Source organism: Heptranchias perlo, chromosome 4, assembly GCF_035084215.1.
Source record: "Heptranchias perlo isolate sHepPer1 chromosome 4, sHepPer1.hap1, whole genome shotgun sequence".
NCBI lineage: Eukaryota > Metazoa > Chordata > Chondrichthyes > Hexanchiformes > Hexanchidae > Heptranchias > Heptranchias perlo.
The window spans coordinates 118532512-118554119 of record NC_090328.1 but is presented as its reverse complement, the minus strand read 5'-3'; the positions used below and the strand labels follow the sequence as shown (position 1 = coordinate 118554119).

At 41.6% G+C, this 21608-nt stretch overlaps 1 protein-coding gene across 1 annotated transcript; it reads left to right on the top strand.

The window, feature by feature from the left end:
* smu1a (SMU1 DNA replication regulator and spliceosomal factor a) lies at window positions 1-21585 on the top strand. Its single transcript, XM_067983550.1, has 12 exons — window positions 1-109; window positions 1351-1561; window positions 3453-3605; window positions 5996-6106; window positions 7664-7792; window positions 10773-10892; window positions 11969-12085; window positions 13247-13374; window positions 18600-18726; window positions 19193-19360; window positions 20713-20865; window positions 21085-21585. The coding sequence occupies exons 1-12, from the start codon at window positions 84-86 to the stop codon at window positions 21181-21183; spliced, it is 1542 nt and encodes a 513-aa protein (XP_067839651.1). The 5' UTR covers window positions 1-83; the 3' UTR covers window positions 21184-21585.
* The last annotated feature ends 23 nt before the right edge of the window (window positions 21586-21608 follow it).

Here is a 21608-nt window from a genome sequence, read left to right as displayed (position 1 = left end):
AAGTAGATTGTGTGCGGGAGCCGCGGCCTGCGGAGCGTCGCTTGGCCGATTCTATTTTTTTTGACGGTGGTGAAGCGATCAACATGTCGATAGAAATCGAATCGGCGGAGTAAGTGACTTCTGGAGCCCCACCCGAGCCGCGGGTGTATAAATAAAATGTTTTAATTTGATTTTTAAAAATACCTGGGCCTGTCCGTTAATGGAGCGCGCGGCCGGGAGACTGTGGGAACGGCTCGAATCCGAGCCCTGAATAAATATATAAATACACCATTTAAAAGAGGGAATTAACACTTTGCATCATTTGCAGCCTGGCTGGGCTTTTTTGGGGGGGTTAATGCAGCCTGTGAAGGGGGGTGAGGGTGAGGGGAGGATGGTGGTGGTGGTGAGGGTGAGAGGGATGGGGGTGGTGGTGAGGGTGAGAGGGGTGGGGGTGAGGGTGAGAGGGATGAGGGGTGGGGGTGAGGGTGAGAGGGATGGGGGTGGTGGTGAGGGTGAGAGGGGTGGGGGTGAGGGTGAGAGGGGTGAGGGTGAGAGGGGTGGGGGTGGTGGTGAGGGTGAGAGGGGTGGGGGTGGTGGTGAGGGTGAGAGGGGTGGGGGTGGTGGTGAGGGTGAGAGGGGTGAGGGTGGTGGTGAGGGTGAGAGGGGTGGTGAGGGTGAGAGGGGTGGTGGTGAGGGTGAGAGGGGTGAGGGTGAGAGGGGTGGGGGTGGTGGTGAGGGTGAGAGGGGTGGGGGTGGTGGTGAGGGTGAGAGGGGTGGGGGTGAGAGGGGTGGGGGTGGTGGTGAGGGTGAGAGGGGTGAGGGGTGGTGGTGAGGGTGAGCGGGGTGGTGAGGGTGAGAGGGGTGGGGGTGAGAGGGGTGGGGGTGGGGGTGAGGGTGAGAGGGGTGGGGGTGGTGGTGAGGGTGAGAGGGGTGGTGGTGAGGGTGAGAGGGGTGGTGAGGGTGAGAGGGGTGGTGAGGGTGGGAGGGGTGGTGGTGAGGGTGAGAGGGGTGGTGAGGGTGAGAGGGGTGATGGTGAGGGTGAGAGGGGTGATGGTGAGGGTGAGAGGGGTGATGGTGAGGGTGAGAGGGGTGATGGTGAGGGTGAGAGGGGTGGTGGTGAGGGTGAGGTTGGGTGGTTATTATTTTTAAATGACCACAAGCTGCCGATAGCGTTTTCATGGAATCTCACAGTCCAGAAGGAGGCCATTGGGCCCATCCTGCCTGTGCTGGCCCCTTGAAAGAGCTATCCAATTAGTCCCCACCTCACTTTCCCCATAGCAGTGTGAATGTTTGTAATATAAATAGATTTAGTGCACCTGTACATTTGCTTTGCTTAATGCAGTAATGGAATTGCATTTTCTTTATTCGCAGTGTTGTCCGTCTGATCATGCAGTACCTGAAGGAGAACAATTTGCACAGGACCCTGGCGACTTTACAAGAAGAGACCACGGTCTCCCTAAACACCGTGGACAGCATTGAGAGTTTTGTTGCAGATATAAACAGTGGCCACTGGGACACAGTGTTACAAGCCATACAGTCACTGAAGCTGCCGGATAAAACTCTTATTGATTTGTACGAACAGGTAAGAAAATTAATTAAACGTATTAAAAAAAAGTGGGGGTGGGGGGGGGGGGGGGAGAGGGGATCTACTTCCTTACTTATGCTGTCATGGCAGTGAGTGTTTCTGTGTTGTGATGGGTAATTCTTCCCAGGTGCCAGTTTAGAAAGAATAAATGTACAATAGTTTCCAGCAAAATGATCTTGAAAGGAACAAGTAGAAAGCTTTAAGTGAAAAAGAGACATTTACAGCTGTCTTCAGAAAGTGTGCTAAAAGAAATTGATTAGCATCAACAGCAGGATCCTCAGCTCCTCTTCTTCCAGGGAAATACGTGTACATGACCCAGGTTTTGTATCCCAGAGGCTGATGAGCTTTGTGCATGTCCATTTTAGCTTTATGTGATGCCTGAACCTGTTTGGTGGCTCTGCTTTTGTCTTTCTCAGTTTCATACAGCAGTACTTGCATACTGAACTGTCTTCCCTTAATTATCGTAACATCAGGAGAGTAAATTACCTAGTGGGCTGGAACCTTCTGCTTTTGTTCCATTTCCCACACATTCTTCGGCATTCTTATTGAATTAAAAGAACAGTGTGCTTAATGCAATAGCACGCGTTGAAATCAGTAAGTGAAAATCTATTTTTTGCAAAGGGGAGAAGCTGTTTTTTGCGTGAATGTCACGGTTGCTACTCGTTACGGCCAGGAAGGTGACCTTTTATATTTTGGGGAGTTTCATTGGGTTAACTTAAAAATCAGAAGATGTACTTACACATTTCAAGCTATCATAAATTATATCTAATATCCCATTGCTTCCAAGCTTGGAATTCTGCTTGTAGCGTGTCTGCGTGAGGCACCACATCAAAATAGTTTTAAAATTAGAAATGTTGGTTACACTTAGGTGGCACACAACCTCCGGGTTGAAGAAATGATCAAAAATAACCAACTTTATACGTTTGGTTTTCCCATTGCTACTTGCCCATTTAGTGTCAGCCATGGCTCTGTGGGTAGCACTCTCGTCTCAGAGTCAGGAGGTTATGGGTTCAAGCTCCAGTCCAGAGACTTGAGCATAAAATCTAGGCTGACACTCCCAGTGCGGTACTGAGGGAGTGCTGCAGTGTCTGAGGTGCTGCCTTTTGGATGAAACATTAAACCGAGGCCCCGTCTGCCCTCTTAGGTGGACGTAAAAGATCCCACGGCACTCTTTCGAAGAAGAGCAGGGGAGTTCTCCCCGGTGTCCTGGGCCAATATTTATCCGTCAACCAACATCACTAAAAAAACATTATCGTTTTGCTGTTTGTGGAATCTTGCTGTGCATAAATTGCTGCCGCGTTTCCTACATTACAACAGTGACCACGCTTCAGAAGTACTTCATTGGCTGTAAAGCACTTTGGGATGTCCTGAGGTCATGAAAGGTGCTATATAAATGCAAGTCTTTTTTTCTTTTTATTTATTTAAACCACTAATGATATAAATAAACAGCTTCAGTGGGTTTTCTTGGGTTACAGAAATACTCAGTAAGGTTGATTTTGCAGTAAATTTTCAACAAATATGTAAACCACCGCATAGCCAGTTTCTTAAGGCTGATAGTAACACACTTGTGAGTTATTCGGCTAGCTTTACTTGTGGAGGACATTTATCACATGTCTTAGCTAGCCAGGAAACATTATCTGTCTATTTCAGACCACATCTGTGATATAAAGGCTGTAGACTTCTCTAGATTTAAAATGTTTGACCGTATGAGTCAAATACCTTTATGTAGAGAAAGTGATTTTATAAAGTCCAGGTATTCCCTGTTCTTGGTGAATCTCTTGCTTTTTCAAAAAAAAAATCAGCAGTGTGCTCTGTGTATCCATAAAACTAAGCTTGGCATATTACTGAAGTTTTGAAATTTTTTTTTGTGCCTCTGTTCTTTCTCCAGGTGGTTTTAGAGTTGATTGAACTTCGTGAGTTGGGTGCTGCTAGATCTCTGCTGCGACAGACTGACCCCATGATTATGCTAAAACAGAACCAACCAGAGAGATACATTCATCTAGAGAACCTGCTAGCGAGATCCTACTTTGATCCACGTGAGGTACATTAACACCTTCATTTGGCAAATTTTTAGAAGGAGGAAGGTAGAGCGAGTGGAGAGAACAGAAAGAGCAGGCAAATGTTAAACGTATGCTATATATCCTCTCCACGTATGGATCATTAAAATAGTTTTCTGCCGATTTTTAACTTGTGAATTCTCAGATTTCTTTTCGGTTAAAAACTGATTTCCCTCCTGAATTTTAAAAAAAAATCCCTGACAATTCCATTCATTTTTTCATAAAAATTGGGTGTGCTTCACATCCATGCTGACAGTATGATTGTTCCGTGCTGTACTCTGTTGTCCATCTCGTGTGCATATACCTGCAACTGATTTTCAGCAGGGCAAGAACCGGAGGCTTGCAAATTGAATTCTTTTTATGAGGACCCAAATACTGTGTTAGCACTATCAAACTGCGCAGTATGCTTTAGAAACAGAAACTACGCTTGTTTGTCAAGCTTTGCCCACAGATTACAACAAACGCAAGATTAATGCTCAAATTAAAAACAGCACCAATAGAATTTCTTTTTAGCTTGAGTTGTGCAATAGCTTTGGCTATCTTTACAGCACAAAATGAGGCAAAAAAAATCATTTACAGCTGGTGCACTTTTTTTGAGAGACGTCCCCATTTTTTTCCTTCCCTGTAGACTTTTCTAATTTTGTGAGTTAAATCTGATTTTAACATTACAGATTGTATTTTATTCTTGACACTAAAAGCTGTTTGCTATTTAAATAACTTGCATTCATTTCAATTTTCACTGATTTAACAATCCATAAAGTCAACTAAATTAAAATTCTCCATGAAAATAAAATAATTGAATTTTACTAATTTTCTCCAAATTTACCCCAGTTTTGGGGTCTAATTATTTTCCCCCGATTTTCTTGGGCTTTTTGATGCTACAAATAGAACCTCAAAAAAGACTCTAAGAAAATGGGTTTTTTAAGTCGGCAGTGATTTTAATGATCCTTATAAAAAAACTGGTGTCTTTGAATATTGTATGAAGTGAAAAGGCGTTTTATTTCTCTACTGGATGACTGTTAACGATGTTGGAAGCTTTAGCATCATCTTGAGGAGTTATGTATTTGAAAACCAGAGTGGGAATGTTTGAGGCCATACTGCAGCCACGTGAAACCTGTGTCTGTTGCTGTCGGTGCAGGTCTGGGGATTTTTTTTTAGCACTACTGCACTTTGTTGCTACAGGTAGTTTTATATTAAAGGTGTGTAGTTGACATCAGATGCTCAGTTCTTTCACCAGCAATGGCACTTACATATTTAAAGCTGGGGATCTGACAGAATCAGAGACCTACATTTTTGTGGGCCCCATGAGCTACCTGCCCTGGATCTCCGCTTATCTCTCAATGGTAAGGTTTATTTTTGAGCAGCGGTGAAACTACTCAAACATAAAGGGGGGAGAGGGGAGATGCACGGAGGTCGTGGGTGTCCATTTAAGTGCCGCGCATATATTTGTCATGAAAGTACCGTGGAATCATAAGAACATAAGAAATAGGAGCAGGAGTAGGCCACACGGCCCCTCGAGCCTGCTCCGCCATGCAATAAGATCATGGTTGATCTTCTACCTCAATTCCACTTTCCCGCCCGATCCCCATATTCCTTGATTCCCTTGGTGTCCAAATATCTATCTATCTATCTCAGCCTTGAATATACTCAATGATTGAGGATCCACAGCCCTCTGGGGTAGAGAATTCCAAAGATTCACGACCCTCTGAGTGAAGAAATGTTTCCTCATCTCTGTCCTAAATGGCTGACCCCTTATCTTGAGACTATGCCCCCTAGTTCTAGACTCTCCAGCCAGGGGAAGCAGCATCTTCTCTGTCAAGCCCACTGATAATTTTATACGTTTCAATGAGATCACCTCTCATTCTTCTAAACTCCAGAGAATATAGGCCCATTCTACTCAATCTCTGCTCAATGGATAACCCTCTCCGCTCCTCACTCAATCATAGAATGATACAGCACAGAAGGAGGCCCATCCTGTGTGTACCGGCTCTTTCCCCACATCCCTGCAAATTTTTCCCCTTCAAGTATAGATCCAATTCCCTTTCAAAAGTTATTGAATCTGCTCCCACCACTCTTTCAGGTAGTGCAAAGTACAGCACATTGCAGCTGGGTCTTACAGAATTTACTAACCGCATTTAAAAAAAAATCTTCGAAGCACCTTGCCAGCTGTAATTGCAACAGAGCTACTGTCCAGTAGGTGAATGGAACATTTTTTTTAAACCAGAACAGGTATTTTATAAATTAGAGTATGTGAAATTATACCTCTAGATTATTGTAGAATGGTTACAGCACAGAAGGAGGCTATTCGGCCCATCGATCCCGTGCCCATGATTATCCATCATGTCTCAGTGTATTGTTGTATGTTTCTACTCAGGCTTATCCAGATGGCAGCAGTAAAGAGAAGCGTAGAGCAGCCATTGCTCAGGCATTGGCAGGAGAAGTCAGTGTGGTACCTCCCTCGCGTCTCATGGCTTTGCTGGGTCAGGTAAGTGTACTGTGTTTTGGTATGTCTGTTGCATTCTGCTTAATGTCCATGGGTGAAAGATACTTAATGATAATTTGGAGCAAAAACATAGCACTGATTATTGTTTGTAAGACACTTCCTAGTGTGTCTGCACACACGGGTGTTAAATAATAAAAACAAGAAGCTTTAAGAAGCAGATCATCTTTGAAGTACACTTTTTAAAAGAAAGAATGAACTTGCATTTATATAGCGCCTTTCACGACCTCAGGATGTCCCAAAGCGCTTTACAGCCAACGAAGTACTTTTGAAGTGTAGTCATTGTTATAATGTAGGAAACACGGCAGCCAATTTGCCCACAGCAAGCTCCCACAAACAGCCATGTGATGATGACCAGATAATCTGTTTTAGTGATGTTGGTTGAGGGTTAAATATTGACCAGGACACCGGGGAGAACACTTCTGCGAAATAGTGTCATGGGATTTTTTACATCCACCTGAGAGGGCAGGCGGGACCTCGGTTTAATGCCTCAGCTGAAAGATGGCACCTCCAACAGTGCAGCACTCCCTCAGTATTGCACTGGAGTGTCAGCCTAGATTTTGTGCTCAGTCTCTAGAGTGGGACCTGAACTTATGACGCAGAGGCGCGGGTGCTACCACTGAGACAATACAATTGTCACTCTAATGCACAAATTTAAAATAAACTACAAATGGATGACTTTTAACAATGACCCTGTGTTCCAGTGTTTCCATTAAGATAAAGCACAACTCCATTCCACTGCCCACTTAGACAAGAGAAAGCGCTATAATAATGCACTATCATTTGTTCAATATTCTTATTCGTTCTGAGGGAGGAAAAGGACAGTGACTTGATCTGAAAGGTTCCAAAATCCATATTCTAATCGGTTAAATGTTGCAAACTGTGGTAAAATAATAGCCAACAAACCACACCTTGGATGGTGGGTGAAATTCTATCCTGCAGCTAATTGCAACTGACATCCTAAAGCAGCTGTGGATTTGGTATCAGAAATGGAACAGATGCAAGAAAAAAAAATGAGACCTTCCGTATACTGAAACCGTGGATTTTTAAAGCTGTTTAGGAGCACACCTTGTGGAATGAGCAGTTGAGAAATTTTGGCACAGGGATTTTCAGTTTTCACTGTAGTGGATTGTTCCAGGCTCAAATGAATAATCAAATTGCATTGTGATATGCCAATGGGTTATCTTTTAGCACTTACTTTTGTATTAATAAAAGTTCTAAGTAAGAGCAAAATATTCAGCTACATTTGAGTAGAGAATTATTGTGCTTCAGAAGGTCCTTTGCATGTGGCACATTGTTAAATTAAAGCCACTAAAGAAATATTGACATGTGTTTCTGTCGTAATGTTGACGGTAACCTAATTAAAATGAATGGGTTACAGTCGGTGTTACGATTGGAAAACCTAAGACGATTATATTAATCAAGAATAGAAACCATTCTTGACCAGCTTTCTGCATTGTGCAGTTTATTGTATATTTTTAAACCATTTTATATGTGATAAAATATTACCCCCTTGCTAAACTATTTCTTTGGTTACTTCAGGCATTAAAATGGCAGCAGCATCAGGGTCTGCTGCCTCCAGGTATGACGATTGACTTGTTCAGAGGTAAAGCAGCCGTGAAAGATGTCGAAGAGGAGAAATTCCCCACTCAACTCAGCAGGCACATCAAGGTAATTGTTTTAAATTAGCTTTAAAGACGGAAAGAAAGGCTTGCATTTCTATAGCGCCTTTCACGACCTCCCAAAAACCTTTACAGCCAATTAAGTACTTTTGAAGTGTAGTCACTGTTGTAATGTAGGAAATGCGGCAGCCAATTTGCGCACAGCAAGCTCCCACAAACCCGCAAAATGACAATGACCAGATAGAGATGTTGGTTGAGGGATAAATGTTGGCCAGGATACCGTGGAAACAAAATTTAGTGAAACAGAAGGTACTCAGTAGGAGTTACAACACATGATGGGTAGTTATGGAAAAGGACAAAGATAGAACGGGAGTAAAAGTTCTTAATTGGGGAAAGGCCAATTTTACGAAGGTGAGAAGTGATTTAGCAAAAGTGCACTGGGAATAGCTATTTGAAGGTAAATCAGTGGGAGAATTGTCCCTCAGAATAGTTTCCAATAATTTGCCCACCACCGAGGTTAGGCTGACTGGCCTATAATTACTCGGTCTATCCCTTTCTCCTTTTTTAAACAATGGTACAATGTTAGCAGTCCTCCAATCCTCCAGCACCACGCCTGTAGCCAGAGAGGATTGGAAAATGATGGTCAGAGCCTCAGCTGTTTCCACCTTTGTTTCTCTTAACAGCCTGGGATACATTTCATCTGGGATAGATGTGGGTTCAGAGCAAATATGTTCTCACAAAGAAAAAGGCTGGGACTCCCAAATCTAGAGCCCCCTGGATGTCAAGGAGCAAAAAAGGGAAACTTATGTCTGATACCGAGAGCTCAAAACTACAGAAAGCCTAGAGGAATATGGAAAGTGCAGGGGTGAAATTAAAAAGGAAATTAGAAAAGCAAAGAGAGGACATGAGAAGATATTGGCAAGTAAAATTAAGGAAAACCCAAATATGTTTTATAAATATATAAAGAGCAAGAGGATAACTAAGGAAAGAGTACGGCCTATTAGAGACCAAAAAGGTAACCTATGTGTGGAGGTGGAAGACGTGGGTATGGTTCTTAATGAATACTTTGTGTCTGTCTTCACAAAAGAGGGGGACGATGCAGAGATTGTAGTTAAGGAGGAGGAGTGTGAAATATTGGATGGGATAAACATAGTGAGGGATGAAATATTAGGAGGATTAACATCTTTGAAAGTAGATAAATCGCCAGGCCTGGATGAAATGTATCCCAGGCTGTTAAGAGAAACAAAGGTGGAAACAGCTGAGGCTCTGACCATCATTTTCCAATCCTCTCTGGCTACAGGCGTGGTGCTGGAGGATTGGAGGACTGCTAACATTGTACCATTGTTTAAAAAAGGAGAAAGGGATAGACCGAGTAATTATAGGCCAGTCAGCCTAACCTCGGTGGTGGGCAAATTATTGGAAACTATTCTGAGGGACAATATTAATCGTCATTTAGAAAGGCACGGGTTAATCAAGGACAGTCAGCATGGATTTGTTAAGGGAAGGTCATATCTGACTAACTTGATTGAATTTTTTGAGGAGGTAACAAGGAGGATCGATGAGCATAGTGTGTTTGATGAAATCTGCATGGATTTTAGTAAGGCTTTTGACAAGGTCCCACAGACTGGTCAGAAAAGTAAAAGCCCATGGGATCTAAGGGAAAGTGGCAAGTTGGATCCAGAATTGGCTCAGTGGCAGGAAGCAAAGGGTAATGGTTGACAGGTGTTTTTGTAACTGGAAGGCTGTTTCCAGTGGGGTTCCGCAGGGCTCAGTACTAGGTCCCTTGCTTTTTGTGGTATGAATGATTTAGAATTAAATGTAGGAGGAATGATTAAGAAGTTTGCAGGTGATACAAAAATTAGCTGTGTGGTTGATAGTGAGGAGGAAAGCTGTAGACTGCAGGAAGATATCAATGGACCGGTCAGGTGGGCAGAAAAGTGGCAAATGGAATTCAATCCGGAGAAGTGTGAGGTAATGCATTTGGGGAGGGCAGACAAGGCAAGGGAATACACAATAAATGGGAGGATACTGAGAGGTGTAGAGGAACAGATGGACCTTGGAATGCATGTCCACAGATCCCTGAAGGTAGCAGGACAGGTAGATAAGCTGGTTAAGAAGACATACATGATACTATCCTTTATTAGCTGAGGCATAGAATATAAGAGCAGGGAGGTTATACTGGACCTGTATAAAACACTAGTTAGGCCATAGGTTGAGTACTGCGTACAGTTCTGGTCAACACATTACAGGAAAGATGTGATTGCACTCGAGGGGGTGCAGAGGAGATTTACAAGGATGTTGCCAGTGCTGGAGAATTTTAGCTATAAGAAAAGATTGGATAGGCTGGGATTGTTTTCTTTGGAACAGAGGAGACTAAGAGGAGATTTAATTGAGGTGTATAAAATTATGATGGGAGTGGATGGGAAGGACCTATTTCCCTTAGCAGATGAGTTAATAACCAGGGGGCATAGATTTAAAGTGTTTGGTAGAAGGACTAGAGGAGAGTTGAGGCGAAAACTTTTTACCCAGAGGGTGTTGGGGGTCTGGAATTCACTGCTTGAAAGGATGGTCGAGGCAGAAACCTTCATTGGATTTAAAGGGTACTTGGATGTGCACTTAGTGTCGTAACCTACAAGGCTACGGACCAAGAGCTGGAAAGTGGGATTAGACTGGATAGCTCTTTTCCGGCCGGCACAGACTCGATGGGCCGAATAGCCTCCTTCTGTGCTGTAAATTTCTATGATTCTAGGATCAAGCTGAACTCCCATGTCCTAAGGCATTAATAAAGCTATTCATACCCATTTAATAACAAAGCAGCTAAGATCTCTTCACGTTTTGGTCTAGAATCTTGAAGAATCATTGATAGATTAACTGTTTGGGTAAGCAGGGTGTTCATAAATCTTTTGAGTGCCTTCAACTCTAGAGGGGAAAAAATTGGTGCCATAAGGGTAACACAATTCACTGGACAGTTCAGAATAACATAGTTATTGTATTATTTATTATATGAACGATATTGTATTTTTGAACAGTTTGGTCAGAAGTCCCATGTGGAATGTGCCCGGTTCTCTCCAGATGGTCAGTATCTGGTTACAGGTTCCGTAGATGGTTTTATTGAAGTATGGAACTTCACCACTGGCAAAATTAGAAAGGTAAGTACGAGGTTGGGGGGCGGGGGGGGGCGATGGGAGATTGGTGTGATGGGATGGCAGGATGGCTTGTTGCAAGGTGGTTTAAAGACTGAGTTTTTCCATCAAGACCTCATTTAAGAATCAAACCAATGCAAGTAATTATCATGAACTTTTAGCTGTTTCTGGTGCTTCAGCAATTGTACGTCCATTTTGCCCTTTGCTTTCAAATTCACTGGCTCTTCACAGCCAGTTCACTCAGTGCTCTTGGGGTTCAGGTGAAATATTTTTTAAAAAACACGAATAGAAATGAATCATTTTAATATTTTTTAACATGTTTAATTTTTTAAAAAAGAGGTGCAGATGGTAAGATTCCTTGATATGGAATTAGCATTAGGATGTATGAACATTTGAGCAAATCTTTTAATTCCACTTGCATTAAATTTAGCACTGGTTTTGAATGGATTCAAATGCAGTGTGCAGACGAATATCGGGAAAAACCTTTTCTTTAAAAACAACTGTGCATGCTAAATCAATTCAGTATCTGCTGAATAAAAGTATATAAAATAACTGTCCAAGTTCAGATATTAAAGGCGATGTTGCTCCTTCTAATTGCATAGCAAGTTGTGGCTAGATATACAGAATCTATTAATAGTTTTCCATTGTGATACGGTGTATTTTCTTGTTAATCTTGTGAAGGAGATCACTGTGCCCAATTTCACCTGTATCTATTAACTCTAATGTTCATTTTTCATTGCTAAAAGTGTAAATCAGTAAAGGGGGTACAGTGTTGCATTTTATAATAGGATGACTGCCATATCACTGAAGGTTAAGTGTACAATTTGGCTTGATGGCAGTATGTCTTAATATACTATGAATTGCTAGCTGGGGTTTAACTGCTTCCCAGTTAATGGCTATAGCTGTTTTGACAGTAGGTGTGGTGGGCAATGGCATAGCTAGTAGAGGTCTGTTTGATTTGTTTTGATTGATCTCATTAGTAAAACTTTGCTGTGGTTGTTTTGTGGGTGGGTGTGCTGCTGTCATATCAACATAGCCCCTTACAGTGATGGATATTTAATTCTCCTTCTGCCACTTTCTAGGATCTGAAGTACCAGGCACAAGATAACTTCATGATGATGGATGATGCGGTCCTTTGCATGTGTTTCAGTCGTGACACTGAAATGTTGGCAACAGGAGCACAGGATGGAAAAATTAAGGTGAGAAAAGATTTTATGAACATGTAAAGCTTGCAGATATGTTTCTCATGTATTTTTTTCTTTTGAATTGACTGTATAAGTTCACTTGCAAAGGTGATATTTGATGCCGCCTCCATGAAGTAATTTTGTATTTCGTGGAGATAATGTCACAGTAGGAAAACAGTTGGCAAAAAAAAACACATGATAAGCAATCCTCCCATTAGTGTTGTGTATATTAATATTTAGGCAAGTAATTAAGATAACAGATGTAAATTGCAGCATCAATAAGAGTATACAATGAGGAAATGTGGGATATAACCATGTCTTATTCGTGGTGCTTCTGTTAATGCACTTGTGACTCCAGTCATTAGTTAAATTAGGATACAGCCCATACCTCTTCATTCAAAGTTGCTTAATTCAATTTTTTGTGAGCACAAATTGCCAACATTGTTATTTACATTCCTTAATTTGAATTGGTGAATAATTTGAATTCTCAGCATTAAAAAAAACTTTGAATTATCAGGAGTAGGTTGTATAAATTCCACCCCACAGCTGCTTATCATTTGACCTCTATTTATGATGAATATCAGGGATTTCAGGTTAAGTGATCCTGGTGGAAAAAGATGTGCGAAGAAGCCTGTGATTAGAAGGAACTAGTGTTAAGTGCAGAGATCAGCACAATTAATCTTGTGCGAGTTAATGATTTCTATGGACTATTGGAAGATTATGAAAATTTCCAGGTGCACATTATGTTTTCCTTTTTATAAAATATATTTTTTGTTAATGATGCACAATTTTTATAATATCTATGAAATGTTTCTTTGCAGTAGAATTTAGTGACTCCCTTTCCAACCCCTTCCTGTAAAGAAAGTTAAATCGAGTCAAAAAGATTAAAAGTATGCTACAATCTTATTTATTTTGAGTTTTTTTTGTAATGGAGATCAAACTTGCCGTGAATTTTGCGCGATCTCAGCACTGTAACCCTAGTTCCTTCCGATCAGAGGCAGAAGAGTGTAGGTTAGCAGCACTCATTTCTTTTTAAATAAGAACTAAAAAGATCGTTTTGAAGTGTGATTTGTTAAATGTGACATTTTCAACTAAAGGAATTTTGCATTGCAAATGCAAAGATGCTCTCGAGAACTGGGATACTAAATCCTCAACAATATGCTGCTTGCCCCACAGGTATGGAAGATCCAGAGTGGTCAGTGTCTACGCCGATTTGAACGTGCCCACAGTAAGGGTGTAACCTGCCTCAGTTTCTCCAAAGACAGTAGTCAGATACTCAGTGCATCTTTTGATCAAACAATCCGGTGAGATTTCATTTCTTTTTTCATTTGTTTCAATTTATTCTCCCCCCCCCCCCCCCCCCATATCTCATCACAAAAATGCACTGGGGGGCTGATGAAGCATTGAGTATTATAATCATATACTGGGTTGGAACACACCTTTTGAGCCTTGTATAAGGTTTGTGAATTGCAACAGGTAATCTCAGGAGCTGAAAATTCAACATAGAATAAAGCTGCAGAATAAACTCTCTCACTTTTCAATGATGTTGTGCCCCATGTGATCTGTTTAGGAGGTGGAGAGTGTTTAGAGTACATGGGTCTGTGGCAGAATGGGATGAATCATTATTCATTCTGGACCGTCCTGTAATTTTGATCTGACCACATTTAAATGAGATACATGGTTTATTTTGTCAGTCCTTAATGGCTTTTAGGATCATGTTTCAGAATGGTGGCACAGTATCCCTTGTTCTAACTCTCTGAAGGTGAAAGTATCAAATGCTGGTAGTGTAATTTATTTCAAATAGGAAAACTGATGTTTTTAAATTATTTTCTTTTTGAGAAGGAGATGTTAAGATTGATAACTTAGAGGGGATGCAGAGCGAGAGTGCTATAATGCATAGCATCGTGAAATAGTAATGTTTTGTTGGCCATAAGAAATAGGAGCAGGAGTAGGCCAATCGGCCCCTCGAGCCTGCTCCGCCATTCAATAAGATCATGGCTGATCTGATCCTAACCTCAAATCTAAAGAACACAAGAAGTAGGAGCAGGACCCGGCCACTCAGCCCCTGGGCCCGCTCCGCCACCCACAGGGCCTTGACCGATCCGAACTCAGAATCATGTCCAATTTCCTGCCCGCTCCCCGTAACCCCTAATTCCCTTTACTTCTAGGAAAGTGTCTGTTTCTGTTTTAAATTTATTTAATGATGTAGCTTCCACAGCTTCCTGGGGCAGCAAATTCCACAGACCTACTACCCTCTGAGTGAAGAAGTTTCTCCTCATCTCAGTTTTGAAAGAGCAGCCCCTTATTCTAAGATTATGCCCCCTAGTTCTAGTTTCACCCATCCTTGGGAACATCCTTACCGCATCCACCCGATCAAGCCCCCTCACAATCTTATATGTTTCAATAAGATCGCCTCTCATTCTTCTTAACTCCAATGAGTAGAGTCCCAATCTACTCAACCTCTCCTCGTATGTCCACCCCCTCATCCCCGGGATTAGCCGAGTGAACCTTCTTTGTACTGCCTCGAGAGCAAGTATGTCTTTTCTTAAGTATGGAGACCAAAACTGTATGCAGTATTCCAGGTGCGGTCTCACCAATACCTTATATAACTGCAGCAAAACCTCCCTGTTTTTATATTCTATCCCCCGAGCAATAAAAGCCAACATTCCGTTGGCCTTCTTGATCACCTGCATACTAACTTTTTGATTTTCTTGCACTAGGACCCCCAGATCCCTTTGTACTGCAGTACTTTCCAGTTTCTCGCCATTAAGATAATAACTTGCTCTCATTTTTCCTGCCAAAGTGCATAACCTCACATTTTCCAATATTGTATTGCATCTGCCAAATCTCCGCCCACTCACCCAGCCTGTCTATATCACCTTGTAGGTTTTTTATGTCCTCCTCACTCTCTACTTTCCCTCCCATCTTTGTATCATCTGCAAACTTTGATAATGTTACGCTCGGTCCCCTCCTCCAAATCGTTAATATAGATTGTAAAGAGTTCGGGACCCAGCACCGACCCCTGCGGAACACCACTGGCTACTGGTTGCTAGTCCGAGAATGAACCATTTATCCCAACTTTCTGCTTCCTGTTAGATAACCAATCCTCCACCCATGCCAGAATATTACCCCCAATCCATTGATTCTTTATCTTGAGCAATAATCTTTTATGTGGCACCTTGTCGAATGTCTTCTGGAAGTCTAAATACACTACGTCCACTGGTTCCCCCTTATCCACCCTGTACGTTATGTCCTCAAAGAACTCAAGCAAATTTGTCAGACATGACTTCCCCTTCGTAAAGCCATGCTGACTTTGTCCTATTAAATTATGTTTATCTAAATGTTCCGTTACTGTCTCCTTAATAATAGACTCCAAATTTTTACCCACCACAGATGTTAGGCTAACTGGTCTATAATTTCCAGCCTTCTGCCTACTATCCTTTTTAAATAAGGGTGTTACATTAGCAGTTTTCCAATCTGCCGGGACCTTTGCTGAGTCCAGAGAATTTTGGAAAATTATTACCAAAGCATTCACAATCCCTACTGCCACTTCCCTCAAGACCCTAGGATGTAAGCCATCAGGTCCAGGGGATTTATCCGCCTTGAGTCCCATTATTTTACTGAGTACCAATTCTTTAGTGATTTTAATCGTATTTAGCTCCTCCCCCCCCAGAGCCCCCTGTTTGTCCAGTGTTGGGATATTCTTAGTGTCCTCTACCGTAAAGACTGTAACAAAATATTTGTTCAGCATTTTTGCCATCTCCATGTTTCCCACCATTAATTTCCCGGTCTCATCCTCTAAGGGACCTACGTTTGCCTTAGCCACCCTTTTTCTTTTTATATAACTGTAGAAACTCTTGCTATCTGTTTTTATATCTTTTGCTAATTTATTTTTATAATCTATCTTCCCTTTCTTAATCAATCCTTTAGTTACTTTTTGCTGTCTTTTGAAGACTTCCCAATCTTCTATCCTCCCACTAAGTTTGGCTACCTTATATGTCCTTGTTTTTAGTCGGATACTATCCTTAATTTCTTTACTTAGCCACGGATGGCTGTCATTTCTTTTACACCCTTTTTTCCTCAGTGGAATATATATTTTTTGAAAGTTGTAAAATAACTCCTTAAATGAACACCACTGCTCATGTACCGTCTTACCCTTTAATCTATTTTCCCAGTCCACTTTAATCAATTCCGCTCTCATACCATCATAGTCTCCTTTATTCAAGCTCAGTACGCTTGTTTGAGAACCAACCTTCTCACCCTCTAATTGGATATGGAATGTAACCATGTTATGGTCACTCATTCCAAGGGGATCCTTAACTAGGACATTATTAATTAATCCTGGCTTATTACACGGGACCAGGTCCAAGGTTGCTTGCCCACTTGTAGGATCAGTTACATATTGCTCAAGAAATCCATCCCTAATACACTCAATAAACTCTTCCTCAAGGCTGCCCTGCCCAATTTGATTTGTCCAGTTAATATGATAGTTAAAATCCCCCATAATTATAGCTGTTCCCTTATTACATGCCCCGACTATTTCCTGATTAATACTCCTTCCAGCAGAGTTGCAACTATTAGGAGGCCTATATACTACACCCACTAGTGTTTTTTCCCCTTATTATTCCTTATCTCTACCCAAACTGTTTCATTATCCTGATCCTTTGTCCCAATATCATTTCTTTGTATTACAGTGATTCCTTCCTTTATTAGCATAGCCACCCCACCTCCCCTTCCTTCCTGCCTGTCCTTCCTGATTGTTAAATACCCTGGCATATTTAATTCCCAGTCGTTGTCACCCTGCAGCCATGTTTCTGTAATGGCCACAAGATCATACCCATACGTAGTTATTTGTGCCGTTAACTCGTCCATTTTGTTACGAATGCTAAGTGCATTCAGATAAAGAACTTTCAATTATGTTTTGTGACACTTAGTTCCTGCTTTTTCCTTTTTTAACACTTTACCTTTTACTCCATCCCTTCTGTCCCTTCCTGACACGCTTTTCTCTGTCTCCATGCTCAGGTTCCCAACCCCCTGCCACTTTAGTTTAAACCCTCCCCAACAGCACTAGCAAACACTCCCCCTAGGACAGCGGTCCCGGCCCTGCCCAGGTGCAGACCGTCCGGTTTGTACTGGTCCCACCTCCCCCAGAACCGGTTCCAATGCCCCAGGAATTTGAATCCCTCCTCCTTGCACCACTCCTCTAGCCACGTATTCATTTGAAATATCCTCCTATTTCTACTCTGACTAGCACGTGGTACTGGTAGCAATCCTGAGATTACTACGTTTGAGGTCCTATTTTTAAATTTACCTCCTAACTCCCTATGTTCTGCTTTTAGGACCTCATCCCCTTTTTTACCTATATCATTGGTGCCTATGTGCACCACGACAGCTGGCTGTTCGCCCTCCCCCTCCAAAATGTTCTGTAGCCGCTCCGAGACATCCTTGACCCTTGCACCAGGGAGGCAACACACCATCCTGGAGTCTCGGTTGCAGCCGCAGAAAGGCCTATCTATTCCCCTTACAATTGAGTCCCCTATCACTATAGCTCTTCCACGCTTTTTCCTCCCAGCCTGTGCAGCAGAGCCACCCATGGTGCCAGGAAGTTGGCTGCTGCTGCCTTCCCCTGATAAGTCATCCCCCCCAACAGTATCCAAAGTGGTATATCTGTTTGAGAGGGGGATGGGCACAGGGGACCCCTGCACTACCTGCCTGCACCTCTTACTCTGTCTGGTGGTCACCCATTCACTTCCTGCCTGTACACCCTTTACCTGCGGTGTGACCAACTCGCTAAACGTGCTATCCACGTGGTTCTCAGCATTGCGAATGCACCAGTATGTATCCATCCACAGCTCCAGTGCCGCAATGCGGTCTGTCAGTAGCTGCAGCTGGACACACTTCCCGCACACATGGTGATTTCCCATGTAGAGCAGGAGGAGCATGCCACGGGGCCGAGCTGTCCTGCCATGAGTTACCCTTTAATTGATTTAAATTAAATTAAAATTATATGGATCCTACCAATCACACTGGAATTAAGTGATATACTCAAGGGCCCCTGCTTAACAGTCGTCCCCGCTACACAAAGAGACCGTAGTAACCACAAAATATATTAGATTAACTTAAACCTAGCAAGAAACAAATTAAGCCTCAAATACAGTTATTTTTGGATATATTACTCTAGTTAAGTAGTTTAAGCTTTAATTTTAATAAGATACCAGTAGTTTTATGCTTCTAGTTTTTAATTCAATTTTACCCAATTCCCTAACTCAGAGAAAAAAAACTAATACTCACCATAATGCCCTGTTCAAGTTCTTGACCTGTTAGGTGGGGCAAGCGGGTGAGGGGCAGCAGAGATGAGGTGCTTTTCTTTTTTCCCTCTTCCCCCAGCTCCACAGGGATAAAGGAGAAATCAGAGTAAGATTCACCGTTGATCCTTTGACACTTGGCCAAGGAATAGTGTGAGGCAGGGCAGCCGATGTCAAATAGCCAGTGTCATTAATAATGATTTATATTCTGCCCTTTTTGGTAGGATTCATGGTCTGAAGTCTGGAAAAACGCTCAAGGAGTTCAGAGGTCATACTTCATTTGTTAATGAAGTAACTTTTACACAAGATGGACATTACATTTTGAGTGCATCCTCTGATGGCAGTGTAAAGGTACTTAAATAATAGAATGGAAGATGATGTACACTGGTGAGATATCTGTGAATATGTCAGGTTAATAAGTGTACCAGTAGGTCAGGACATTACATGCTTCTAGTGCTATGAAATCAAGGAAATGCAGTGAACTCTGCAAATTGGCTGTAATTTATCTAGGAAAAGTTTTTAATCAAGACTAAACTTGTATTAAGCTCGTTGGAATTGTCGGTCGGAAAATTCAGTGTCATTTTCCCCTTTAAGTAGCCTTTAGAATTAACTAAAAATGAACCTTTGTGCACCTGGACATAGTAATCAGCAGTTATATCTGTGCTTAAGCCAGGACTGATGTTCTTTGTAGATTTCATAAAAATGAAATGAACAGCATAAACTTTTAACATCACATTTTCATGTAAAGAAACTCCTGCTGAGTCGATGGAAGGCAGGTCCATTTTGAATTGAGTGAAATATTTTTATCACCTCACAGATCTGGAACGTGAAGACAACAGAATGTGCAAATACCTTCAAGTCATTGGGAAGCACAGCTGGTACTGATATCACCGTGAACAGCGTACACCTGCTGCCAAAAAATCCTGAACATTTTGTAGTGTGCAACCGGTCTAATACAGTAGTCATCATGAACATGCAGGGGCAGGTATGGCTGCACATCACTTTACTGTGGTGGTTCATTTTCAATGAAGGGAGTGGATAAATAAGATGTTGGATTACTTATGAAGCAAGCTTATATAACTGATATAATTGTGTTCCTTTCATTCAAAGCATGATACTAGCACTAGACATGTATGGTTTTTTAATAATGTGATGGCTTGCTTTTTAATGTAACTATTTGATTGCACTAGAGAGGATACAGAGGAGATTTACGAGGATGTTGCCAGGACTGGAGAATTTTAGCTATGAGGAAAGAATGGACAGGCTGGGGTTGTTTTCTTTGCAACAGAGGAGGCTGAAGGGAGATTTAATTGAGGTGTATAAAATTGAGGGGCCTAAATCGAGTGGATAGGGAGGACGTATTTCCCTTAGCAGAGAGGGCAGTGACCAGGGGGCATAGATTTAAAGTTATTTGTAGGATTAGAGGGGAGCTGAGGAGAATTTTTTTTCAGAGGGTGGTGGGGGTCTGGAACTCACTGCCTGAAAGGATGGTAGAGGCAGAAACCTTCATTGGATTTAAAAGGGTACTTGGATGTGCACTTAGTGTCATAACCTACAAAGCTATGGACCAAGGGCTGGATAGCTCTTTTTCGGCCGGTGCAGACACGATGGGCCGAATGGCCGCCTCCTGTGCCATAAATTTCTATGATTCTAACCACTGGATATTAGAAGTCAAAGAAAGTAATCACGTTTGATGGGAAAAAAATCTCAACTTTGGTTTATTCAGAAAATACTTGATAAACATGCTCAATGATAACTTACAGAAATATAAATGAGAATCTGTAACAAATTTACAAGTTTTCTCTTCTCTCTTGGTCCTTTTCTTGATGTGTTTGTCTTTCTAGTAGATTGGTTCTATTCTTTTTTGGAAAAAGCCTCTCAATCATTGCACTGGTACGGTAAGGGTTTCAATAGCCTGCTAGCACTCACTAGTTTTGTATGTGAAAAATAGCCACTTAGTCACAGGGGCTGCCATCACAGATGGAATTGTTCTTTATCAAGCCTTCAGGAGAGATGTTGGGTGGGGAGAAAAATAATCAGATAGCAAAAGCAATTTGGGTAATATAATTTGCCGTATTAGAAAAAACACAAGCAAATTGGAAAATTACTTGGGAGAAAATGGTCTAAATAGACTAGATAGAAACAAGCTAATATTGTTTGAAGTTTGTCAATGTGTGAGCTATAAATGTCATTCAATTTGTTGTTTGCTTTTGTTTAAAAGACAACCTATTTTCTTTGCTTTAGGGAAATCATTCTTTTGGCCAAAGGAAATGCAATTTGGATTTTAAACAAAACTTGCTGGGTCCACAACTATTAAAAAAAAATTCTGTGTTACAGATTGTGAGGAGCTTCAGCTCTGGTAAAAGAGAGGGAGGTGACTTTGTGTGCTGCTGTCTGTCTCCACGTGGTGAATGGATCTACTGCGTTGGTGAAGATTTTGTGCTATACTGTTTCAGTACAGTAACTGGCAAGCTAGAAAGAACACTGACGGTGAGAGGGATAATTTCTATCAATCCAAGTGCTAGTAAGCTGTATCTTGCCCATTAATGCTCTCCTAATCAAATTTGGGCATTTTTTGGGTGTGGAGAAAGGGGCATTCAAAATACTTTGGCATTTTGTGGCTTGTTTCTATGCCAATGGAGGCCCTTTATCTTGGTATTGTTAAGTGTGAGGTACACTTAATCATCTGTTTATGGTATCATTCTGCAGGTTCATGAAAAAGATGTTATTGGAATTGCTCATCATCCACATCAGAACCTGATTGGAACCTACAGTGAAGATGGACTCCTTAAACTCTGGAAACCTTGAAGGATTATACTGATTTTTTTTAAAACCCTTTGTCTATTGTACACTTACTGCTTTGGCTAATTGTGGCTTTCTCTGTGGAGTAAACTTTGTTTAGTTACAATTTCAAGCCACCGTTTTCGTTTCAAAGAAATTTCTCCAGCCATTCCCCCATTGTAATAGATTTTAAGTATAAAGTCTGACTATAAAACTACTCAACTTCAGTTTAGGTATAAAAGGGAGAATAATGCATATAATAACTAGTTTTATAGTGCTCTTGTTGACTGTGTAGTTTGATGGTATCTGCAACAAAAACAAACAGATCATTGTTGAACTCTACAAAAGTGTTTTCTGTTTATATTGTTTTGACCTGTACTGAGTTTTAAAATAAAGTGCAACATTTTCTGGGAGTGACCAAGCTCAAAATTAAGTGCAGTAGTTTGTGTTCC

Bases quoted from the DNA above. Each gene is read 5' to 3' on its own strand.
- smu1a (XM_067983550.1), top strand. From the start codon at position 84: ATGTCGATAGAAATCGAATCGGCGGA. The intron at 18,727-19,192 runs GTACTTAAATAA...ATCACCTCACAG, and splicing joins CCTCTGATGGCAGTGTAAAG to ATCTGGAACGTGAAGACAAC. The intron at 20,866-21,084 runs GTGAGAGGGATA...ATCATTCTGCAG, and splicing joins AGCTAGAAAGAACACTGACG to GTTCATGAAAAAGATGTTAT.